Consider the following 11,509-nt stretch of genomic DNA (forward strand, 5'->3'; position numbering starts at 1 on the left):
TCCCTTTACTAGTGAAGGAAACTACTTTGAAATGCAGATAAGATGAGCCAGAGGTAATGAATAAATATAACCTATCTCTAGCATGGATTTAAGTTACAAATGCATTGGAAGTTATATGGTTTTAGTAATTCCAAAATGTATCCATATAGGTAAAATAAGATTGTATGAGCCATGGCTTTAAATAAAAATGTTGACTATATTAAAAATATACCGAGATACTGGAAATATCAAAGATACTGAAAAAGTAAAAAGAACCAAAGTAACAAAATGACTGATTATACTAAACAAATGATGTATTTCTAAGCACAAGTGGGCATCAGTTACATATCAGGATCTTTAGCGTGTGTCCTTAGGCACATTGATGGCCTCACTCTCCTTGTCTGTAAAATAGGGAGGAGAAATACCTTCTCACATAAAAGGTGATCCATAAAGAGAAAGTAAAATAAAAATTGTTGACAACACAAGAATTACTCATAAATGGGACTATCCCGTCCCTCTGATTAAATCTATTTTCTTAATAGACCCCCTAAAGCTCCAAGACTCTCTGCAGCAGAGCACTCTGGATTGTGACCAGGACATCCACTACCCAGTCATGTCATATCTATCATTCAAAAAATTGTTTTGATTATTTCATTTTTCTTTCTTTTCTCAGATTTTTATTTTTATTTAATGGCATATTACACTTTCTTTCTGCAGTGGGAATTGGATTATTCTTTCTTTCAAGCATGTAAAAAATTTTTTCAAAAGGTACCAATCCCATCTTTATTATATTACTTACCATCAGTACATTTTATGAGTTTGTACACATGAAAAACCAGTTTGGCATCTAAAATCTTCTTAAATCATTCTTTAATTCTATCTGCAAATAACTTTATGTAATTTTTCATACCAACCATACATTATTTCTCTCTCAGTATTGACAATCATCTTTAAAAGTGACTGTAAAGAAATAGAGTGTGCTTCTAAAGTCGGTTTTTCTTTCATAAAATGACCACTTAACAAAAGGAAAGAGAGAGGAAGCACGGAGAGGTGGCTAAGTGGTTCAGAGCACTTCCTACTCTCCAGAGGACTCCAGTTTACTTCCCAGCATCCATGTGGAAAGCTCAGTATCACCTGTAACTCCAGCACCAGGGGATCTAGTGCCTCTTCTGGCCTCTATGCGCACCCCCATAACCCATCTGCCTACCCACACAACCAACAAAACCAAAGCCATTCAAAATAAAATAAAAATTCAAAATAAATAATAAAATACATATTAAAAGAGTTAGTGAAATTAATATGAATCAGGGATTTCTTCATTTTTAAAGACTCTTACATCATGCATAAATGAAATATTTAAAGTAGCTTGAATTTGCTTCAGCTTAATACTACCTTGTGTATTTATGCAGATGAAGGCACTTTAATAGGATAAATGGCTGAGGTGGATACATGATATTCTCCATCATCTATTATGGTTTGTAAATAAAGCCAGATCACTATTTAAACCTTCTGCATGTTACCCTATTGGTCTATGGGTAATGTAGGCAATAACATATTTCAGACAAGATTCTAAAACTTGGAGTTGGTAAATCAGTATTTGGCCAAATCAAAGTGTGTGCTAATTTTTCATCAAAACGAGTCAAACTGTTTTTTATTCTGTTTTTTGCTTGTTTAGTTTTTTTCTTCATTAAATTTAGTTTTCCATCTAGCATAGTCCCTGTCAACTAGATGTGATAAGATGTTTGATGAATTCCCACTGAGTATGAAGAGAAACTATAGAAGGGCAATGCCAGTGAAAAATAGTGTTAGATATGGTTGGCATCTGAAAGCTCTATTTTTAGTCTAGGTCTGTCACCTAAGCTTCAGACTGGTATTTAAAACAGTCAAATTTCCCATAGGAAACAGTCTCATCATTGTTAACTGGTACTGTAATGTCCCCATTTGTCCAAGCTTAGATTCCTGCTCATTCCTATACAGTTTTAATTGTATTTGTTGATAAATATGCCCTCTGTGCCTCTAGTAATTCCTATTATTACTTTCTTTTAAAAAATTTTTATTGAATATTTTATTTATATTTCAGATGTTATCCCCTTTCCCCATTTCCCCCCACCCAGGAAACAACCCTATTCCATCCCCCTTCTTCCTGCTTCTATGAGGATATGCCCCCACCTACCCACTCCTACCTCCCTGCCCTCAAATTCCCCCACACTGGGGCATCCAGCCTTCACAGGACCAAGGACTTCCTCTCCCACCTATGCCCAACAATACCATCCTCTCCTACCTATACAGCTGGATTCCCTCCCTATGTGCACCCAGGCTGGTGGTTTAAAACCTGGGAGCCTCTGGTTGGTTGGTATTGTTGCTCTCCTCATAGGGCCACTAGCCCTTTCAGCTTCTTCAGTCTTTTCTCTCATTCCTCCATTGGGAACCCTTGATCAGTTTAATGGTTAGCTGTAATCATCCACCTCCATATATGTCAGGCTCTGGCAGACCTCTAAGGAGACAGCTATATCAGGCTCCTGTCGCATGCACTTCCTGGCATATACAGTTAATTGTATTTGTTGATAAATATGCCATCTGTGCATCTAGTAATTCCTATCATTACTTTTCTTTACTGCTACTTTCTCAGTCCAAGATAACATCATTGGTGGCCTTGACCATAGTCTCTTTGGCTCCCATTGCCACAGTCTCCTTGCCTTTTTTTCTCTTCTGTTACTTTGTGGAGTTTGCATAGATTCCTGTTTCTTTAGACTATCTTTCCCTGTTCTTCCATTGCCTTCTTGCTAGCTACTATTCTGAGTCTACTTCTTCCATACAGCCTACTTACCTGTTTGTTGTTACACTTGCTAGGGAGGATGCTTTGCAGGGACAAGGTCTGTGTGCAAGTCATCTTTGTATATCCACAAACACAAAGCTAGCTTGACATATCACACTGGTGTCCAGCTATTTGTATGTATGCCTTTACATTGTTGAAAGATATGAATATATTTACCTTGCTTTTCAGAAAAAGATACACACATATACATTTTTCAATGTATTTACAACTAAACCATAATTTTACTTTAAGAAATAAGTTTGGATCTTTGTATGTTAGGTATCTTTAAGATGAGGCACACTGGTACTTATTAAGAAGCTGATCTTATATGATAATTCACAACTAAGTCTAACATATTTATATTTAACTTTTATGTGTCAAAACTTGATAATTAATGATGGTGAAATATTTACATTTTATAAAATGAAAGACCATCCACTCCCTGAGTGTGCCTGACACTAGCTCTTGCCAAGAAAAGGAGGATAGAAGATGTGTTTCTTCTATGCTGAGAGTGGTGCTCGTGTACCCCAGAAGGATAGCAGCCTTCTTGATTCAGAACTTAATCTATTCTTTGGTTTGTCTGTCTGTGGCTTTTACTTTTAAAGGACATCTGACTCTGCTTACTTCTGTGAAAACCATCGTTTCTTCCCTAGTGCTGGGAACTGAACACATGCTAGACAAGTGTTCTACCATTGAGTTATATTTCCAGTTCACTCTCCACCCTGTTTTATTTTTCTCCAGTGCTGGAGATGTATTGTTTAAAAATAAAGATTAAGGCCTTGACCTTTTGATGAGGGTTCTTTAAATGAGCATTTTTACCCTGCTTTGGAAATGTTTCCTGTAGTGATTGGAAACATGTACAGGTTTAAATTCTACCTCCTGAACAGATGTCAACCTTACTGATATCTTATCTGTAAAATGAGATAGATGTTGTTGTCCATCTCTTAGCGTAGATTTGAGAATTAAAGAAGAAAACAAATCATTGGGCTTAGATCAGGACCTGGTTGGGGTAAGTGCCAAATAAATAGTGGATATTATACTTACTAGGATGAACTTGGGTTTTTGTCATCAAACTTTCAAGTTAACATATAAAGTAATGACTTTCATTATGACATTTTCATACATAATTTGTTCTTATTTGCATGTGTGTGTGCATGCACACGTGCACATGCTGGTGTAAAACTATACATACATGTACATGAGGGAACGATTTGCTAGGGCTGCTTCTTTCCTCCCATATAGGTTGTGAAAACAAGATAAACTCATCATGGTTAGCAGCAAACAATTTTACTTGATGAAACATCTTGCCAGCCCCATAATTTGTTCTTTTCATCGCCCTCCCCCCCCCCCCCCCCGATACCCTCTCCTGTCTTCCCTGGTCTCATACATGTAGGACTTGATTCAGAGAAATCTTTGATCCAGTGAGTAAGTGAACGACAATGTGATTAAATGTTTATGTGCCAGAATGCATACTGAATTTGAACATAATTGTGAACACTTAACACCCCCTTTTTTTGGCAAGTAAGTGCATGTGTGCTCCAGGCGAGGATGGCCATAGCAAACTTATGCTCCATAAGAAGTTCAGTTGGATGTATATAGCTATCTAACCAGTTGCTGTCTTCTGTAGAGTGCCTTGAAACACTAACAAATATATTGAAACAATTTCTTTCTAATAAACACGCTTGTGTTTTCGTTAAAAGTGTTGACTTTAATTCCAGTTTAACATTATTTCACATTTCTCTACCAGTAAAGAAGTCTTGGAGACAGATTCAAACTCAGGGCACCATGAAAGTAAGTATAATTGATTAATGAATTCAGTGTTGGCTGTGCTGCTACAATTGTAGGATTAGCATGGGGTTTCAGGCATGTTTTTCATTTATTATACTTACCTTGTGAATTTGAAAATCTTACACATATTAAAAAAAAATCTGCTGCCCGTGTCTAATTACAGTACTGGCATAGTCCCAGTGTGTGAGTAGTTTGGTTGTTGTTGTTGTTAGTTTCGTATTGTTTTGTTTCTTTTTAAATCCTGACTTACATTCAGAATAATTTCTGTAGAGCACTGCAGTCCCTCTTCATGTTGTCCACCTCCACACACCTAAGCAATGCTTAGTCTTTCTACAAATGGTGCTTTCTTTCATAAATGAGTGTAGTACTGCCAAAACAAAGCAAAGAGTCCAGTTTATCATGGACCATGAACACACTGATGTAGGATGCAGGAAATGTATCTATTTCTTTCTTTCTTATTTTTCCTCCCTTCCTCCTTCCTTCTTCCTTTCCCTCCCTCCTTCCCTTCCTCTCTCCTTTTTTCCCTTTCTCTTTCCCTCCCTCCCTCTTTCCCTCTCATCCCTTTTTTGAATTTTCCTTGGGTTCACTGTATAGACTAGGCTGGCTTCAAACTCCTAGAGAGCTACCTGCTTCTACTTCCAGAGTGCTGAGATTAAAGACATGTACCAGCACACCCAGCCCTTGTTTTTGGATGAGTAAGGTACCCCTCCCTTATTTCAGTTTCGGCAGTCTTAGTTACCTGTGGTCAATGATGGTTCAAAACAGTAAATGAAAAATTCTAGGGAAAAAGAAAGAGGATATATATCTCTCCAACATTTTATTATCAGTTATTACTGTTAATCTCTTACTGTGCCTAATTTATACATGACTTTTTAAACAAAATTGTGAATGCACATATATGGGACAAAGCATAGTACATGAACCATTCAGTACTGTCTAGTTTCATGCATCCACTGAGGGTCTTGGGGTGTGTCCTTGGAGAGGAAGTAGGTAGTGCATGTGTCTAAGATTTTATTCTTCACAGTTATCTGTTACAGGCTTATATCTGCAGGGTAGCCTCCTCACATCTGCAGGACCATATGTATTACTTGTTTGTCCTTGGTAGTAAGTGGAACCCAGAACATACCTCTAAGAGGCATTGTAGTATAGCATAGTAGTACAAACTGTAACTGGACTGCCTGGCTTTATTTAATGCCAGACTCTGACTTATTGATGGTATAGTCGTTGGTAAATTCTCTTAACCTCAGACTTATTAAATAATAGGGGGTAATATGACATATGATGTTAGTATAAAAAAGAAATAAAATTTGTGAAGCTTCTTAGTTTCCTATGTGTGGAATATAGTGATGCTCAAAGTAGTTTCTATTATCGTTACTATAGACTAGAAAGTGGCTTTTGTTGATGTTAACAGAAGTATACAAAATAAATCCCAGTTAGTACCTTAAATCTGTGCCCTTAAGTAACTCAAAACATTTATTTTACTAGTATATATCCAAGTCATTTTTAGAAAAATGCAGTGCTATATATTAATTTATCTTCAAAGACATTAATTTAATTTACATTGACATTAATTTAATATACATGTATTTGAGAAAGTACTGTACCTACATAGACATGATTGAATTTTTATTTTTGTTATTTCAGATCGAAGCCATTCAGAACAGCCAAGCGAAGAGTTCTGATCAGTCTCCCAAATTGGACAATAGCCTGGATATTTTAAAGAAGTATTCTTTTTTTTTTTTTTTAACCTACATTCATATCTCACCACAGAAGGCTCTGGTTTAGTGTCTAAGGCTCATGTGCTTAGAATTTTCATTTTGCAAAATAGGGTCCTGTTTAGAGTATTAAACAGTACTGGTGAGTGTTACAAGTCCTGGATTTAGATCTGAGCAGCTGTGATCTGTTTCATGAGTCTTGGGTATTTTTTTTTTGGTAACATTGTATATCATAAGGCAAGTGCTCTGCCACTCAGCTACATCTAGTCCCCTTTTAGGAATTTCGTACTTTTCATTTCCAGATTGAAAAGGAAAACAAGAGTTTTTTTTTTTTTTTTAATTTTTTTTGTTGTTGTGTTTCCCAGCTTAAATCATATATGTATATATTAACTATATAGATAGATATGTGTAGAAATATATATATGTCTATATATGTCTATATATGTACATATATATGTGTATATGTACACACACACACACACACACACACACAAACACACACACACATATTGTCCATGCTTAGTGCTCATGAGGCAGAAGTGGGGGTTCAGGGGTCAGAGTTCCTGGACCTGCAATTCCAATGATTATAAACCTCCATTTGGATCCTGTTAATTACACCTGAGTCTTCTGTAAGAGCAACATGTGCTCTTAACTACTAAGCCATCTTCCAACTCCTGTGTTTCACAGTTTTACTGAAAAATAATTGGGAATCAAAAATGAACACAGTATACACAGTGTGTGATATGATAAGGTGATTGCCATAGCAAGTTAGTTAAGACTGACATTTGCCTTTTTTGTGGTAAGAACACAGGTGTGTAAGTGCTACTTTGCAAGTGTATGTCCTGTATATAAGACATTTAATTAACGATAGTAATGATTGTAACCATGCTGTACACTGGATGCCCTGAGTGATTCAATTAGGAAGTGAAAGTTTGTACCCTTGGGCCATACTATCTGTTTTAGTTTGGTTTCTGTTGCCTTGGTAAAGACCATGACCAAAAGCAATTTGGGGAAATAACTGGTTTATTTGGCCAATAGTTCTAGATCACTATCTATGGTGAGAGGAAGTCAGGGCTGGATCCTGGAGGTAGGAACTAACGGGAACTAAAGCAGAGGCCATGGATGGGTGTTGCTTACTGGCTTTCTCCCCATTGATTACTCAGTCTGATGTCTTAGAGAATCCAAGATCTACAGTGGCTGAGTCCTCTATATCGCCCGAGAGAATGCCCTGCAGACTTGTGTATATACCAAACAGATTGGACAATTATTCAGTTGACATTCTTTTTTCCCAGGCTATTGTAATTTTATGTCAAATTGACATCTAAAGCTAACTATGACACTATTTCTTTCATTTTAAAAAGAAAGGAAAATCAATGAAGGGGCTTGTCAAAAGCTATACTTGATTATAGATACTATTTCATAGATATCAACAATGACCCTTTTATATGACTTTATATTATTATGTTAATATTCTAAACTTGAAAATACTGACCTATATATAAGTTCTATATCATGAGCTGGGCCTGGAGGCGCATTCCTTTAATCCCAGAACTTGGGGAAGCAGAGGCAGAGGAATCTCGGAGTTTGAAGGCAACCTGATTTACATAGTTATAGAGCAGGAGGGCTACATAGTGAGGTCTGTCTCAAAAAACTAATGACAATGAAATTTCATATTCTGTTGTTAGAAATGGCCAATAGTTTGCATCAAATTGCATAGAGATATGTATGTGTCCCAAGTTACGTAAGATAATTTAAAGAAACTCATTTTGGAAAAAAAACAGGGTCTACATTCTTTAAACTATGAAAAACAAAAGGAGAAATGTACAGAGGTAGAGGATACACAGCTCTTTAACATTTGCAAAACCCTGCTCCCCTCCAAGACAGATCTTACTTTGTATTCCTGACTGGCTCAAAATGCAGGTTAGTTTTGAACTCATAGATTCTCCTGCCTCTGCCTCTTGAGTGCTGGATTAAAGGTGTGCACCACCACACCTGACCTTCTTTTTTAAAAATATATTTAAGAGCCTTCTGGGTGGTACTCTTTCCAACAACTATAAAATAAACTTCATATTTTGATGCTGGAACAAAACTACTAGGTAGTTCCAATATACTAGGTTATTTTACTTTAGATCAGTGCTTCTCAAACCTTCCTAATAATGTTGTGACCCTTTAATACAACTCTTTGTGTTGTTGTGGTGACCCCCAATCATACAATTATTTTGTTGCTACTTTGTGACTATAATTTTTCTATTGTTATGAATCATAATGTAAATATCTGATAGGCCATATATCTGATAATGCAACCCACTAAGGGGTTGAAACCCATAGGTTTGAGAACCACTGCTTTAGATTATTTTTAGTGATAATAACTGATCCATTGTAATGTGATATGAGAGTGGGACAGTAACTGATAACTATGGTCTGTTCATTGTAGCCATGTCCTGAATGAGCTGATACAGACAGAGAGGGCGTATGTTCGAGAGCTGTTTACTGTTTTGTTGGTAAGTGTAGCAAATTGGTTTTCTTTTCCCACCATTTTCCTAAACAGTCCCTGGCTACTTTCATTAGAAAGTGTTCTGAGCCTTTTTATGTTTTCTGTCTCTGTCCTTGGTTGTTAGTGGTTATTCGCTGTTATTTGAGACTACATGTTGTTTAAGTGATTACATTGACATTCTCTCTCAGGAGTGTGGATATGTGATTCAGAATTTCTTACAGAAAAAGAAGCTGTTCTCTTAGGGTCATGGCGCATTGTTGTAATTATTCCCAGGCTGCTACTTAGAGGTTGAAATGGAAAGAACTGAGGGTTGGATAAAAGTACTCATTTGATACACATGCCAGGGTAGTAATTTGTAATTTGGTCTGAACAGAAATCTAAACACTTACTTTTAATTTAAGTAGAACTTTATATTCTGTACTATAATTTTTCATAGTTGGTTTTGGTTTGGGTTCCAGCACTACAATAAAAGCCTTGAAGGCCACAGTACTACTTTTATTTGGACTATGGAGTAGAAGTCTTGACTTTCTTATCCTGCATTCTAAAAGAATGCTAGAGATAACTCTGATAACTCAGGGATCTAAATGTTAAATTTCAATTAGCTGTACTTACAAGTCTTCTCTAAATTTTTGCTGGATTTATGCTGTTAATGGTCCAAGCAAACATTAGCATAAAACATTTCAAATACAAAAATTGATTTCTTTTTAATAGGGCTACAGATCTGAGATGGACAATCCACAGATGTTTGACCTTATGCCACCTCTCCTGAGAAATAAAAAGGATGTTCTCTTTGGAAATATGGCAGAAATATATGAATTCCATAACAAGTATGTAATTGCCAAATTCAACTTTATGGTGATTTTGTTATTTTCAAAAAGTTATTGCTGGGTGGTGGTGATGTACATCTTTAACAACAGAACTTGGGAGACAGAAAGAGATGGATTTCTATGGGTTTTAGGCCAGCCTGGTTCATATAGTGAGTTCTAGGACAGCCAGGGATATTTATAGAGACCCTGTTTCAAAGGTGTAGAAAGAAGAACGTGTTTATTATTATATGTCATAAATAACTTTCGTCTAAAAATTCCACAGCATTTTCATGAGCAGACTGGAAGATTGCTCTGATGCTCCAGAAAGAGTGGGACCTTGCTTCCTGGAAAGGGTTAGTCTGATGACTTGCTTTAAAATTATCTAAATATTGGCCCACTCAAAAAGTATCTTTTGTATGAAGTAACCTTGGAGATAAGATAACCCCTCTCCCTTTCCTTTTAATATCTGTTGTTTTTGGAGAAGACTTATCAATTCCAGCAAATACTTAATGTAAAACTGTTTTGTTGGAAAAAATGATGAAAACATATTCAGGGCATATTTGCCTTCTGTGGTATTGTTTTCAATTACTCAGGTCATAGCAACAAAGTCCAGGGACCACCTTACCTAGGTGAAGAGATGTGAGAGATAGGAACATATTAATAAAATCACACTGAGCTTGGTTAAAATTAAAATAGAAGATGCCTTTTTAAAAAACAAAATTTAAGAGACAGAGAGTCCCATCATGTAGTTATAGATTTTTCTTAAATTAAATTACAAGTTATCTAGTTTCTCCTCCTTTTGAAAGATCAACCTTCTCCTGATTGGAAATCAGTGAATCATCCATAGCCTGAGGATATAACAGTGGCTATATAGAAGACACTCATGAAATGAAAGTTAAAGTAGGAGTAGGAGATCGACCAATAGAAGATTAGGGAAAGATGATTCAAAGGGAGAGAAAACTGTATAGCCATGTACTTAGATGTGATGATGTCTCAGTGATGAACCAAGGACTACTTCTAACTTAGAAGTTAGCTGTAAGCTCTCTTATTTAGACAGCTAGCAGACTAAGCACAGAAAATGCACATTGGCACCTATTAGATCATGACAATAAATAGCTTACAAAGATAAGGGTTTTTGTTTCTTGCTCAACTGTCAAGTTTGGTAAGCAGGAGTTCTAAAATTGCTTGTAGAATTACGTATCCTGCTGTCTGGCCCAATGAGTGTGCTGCCCTTGGAACCCAAAGCAGGGTTTTTAATGTCACATTCACTATCATGGTTGGTCACATACTGTCTTGCTCAGCCTTTTTAAAAACAAAAATTTATATTTATAAATTGATGATATTTGCATTTGTGCTTTATTACAGAAGGATGATTTTCAGATGTATGCCACATACTGTCCAGAATAAACCCAGGTCAGAGTTAATTTGGAGGAAGTATTCTGAATGTGCCTTTTTCCAGGTATTAATTATTTAAGTATTAAACACATTTCTTTTGAAAGATATTGGAATATTTCTCATTAGCAAATTCATTTTTTGCTTTGAATATTTGTATATATATATATATATTGAAATAGCAATTCTCAACCAAAGTAAAACACATATGCACATTTACGTATAGGAATACATATTTGTTGTTCCCCAGAGGCAACCACTTTTAGCTACTTCTGGTATTTGCCTTCCTATCTCCAAATAACATGCTTGTCTTTCTCCTTCCTGCTTTAGAAAAATGAAGATTTTAGGTCTCTTTTAATGTTCCTTGTCCCATGACCATAGCCACATGAAATTCTTTTCTACAAAGCTTCCAGTATATTTTTGTTAGATCAATTGGCTATATTTAACTCAATTATTAAGACTGGAATTTCTCTGGGCAGATGACTCATATTGTAAAATATGGTCACTTTCCTTTCTCTTG

General features: G+C 36.0%; 1 protein-coding gene across 1 annotated transcript; it reads left to right on the forward strand.

The window, feature by feature from the left end:
* Positions 1 to 4,545: 4,545 nt before the first annotated feature.
* LOC117701664 (proto-oncogene DBL-like) lies at positions 4,546 to 11,004 on the forward strand. Its single transcript, XM_034493212.2, has 6 exons — positions 4,546 to 4,585; positions 6,227 to 6,306; positions 8,732 to 8,798; positions 9,503 to 9,618; positions 9,881 to 9,950; positions 10,963 to 11,004. The coding sequence occupies exons 1-6, from the start codon at positions 4,580 to 4,582 to the stop codon at positions 11,002 to 11,004; spliced, it is 381 nt and encodes a 126-aa protein (XP_034349103.1). The 5' UTR covers positions 4,546 to 4,579.
* The last annotated feature ends 505 nt before the right edge of the window (positions 11,005 to 11,509 follow it).

Source organism: Arvicanthis niloticus, unplaced genomic scaffold, assembly GCF_011762505.2.
Source record: "Arvicanthis niloticus isolate mArvNil1 unplaced genomic scaffold, mArvNil1.pat.X pat_scaffold_1696_arrow_ctg1, whole genome shotgun sequence".
Lineage (NCBI taxonomy): Eukaryota > Metazoa > Chordata > Mammalia > Rodentia > Muridae > Arvicanthis > Arvicanthis niloticus.

Bases quoted from the DNA above. Each gene is read 5' to 3' on its own strand.
- LOC117701664 (XM_034493212.2), top strand. The intron at 8,799-9,502 runs GTAAGTGTAGCA...TCTTTTTAATAG, and splicing joins AGCTGTTTACTGTTTTGTTG to GGCTACAGATCTGAGATGGA. The intron at 9,951-10,962 runs GTTAGTCTGATG...GCTTTATTACAG, and splicing joins GACCTTGCTTCCTGGAAAGG to AAGGATGATTTTCAGATGTA.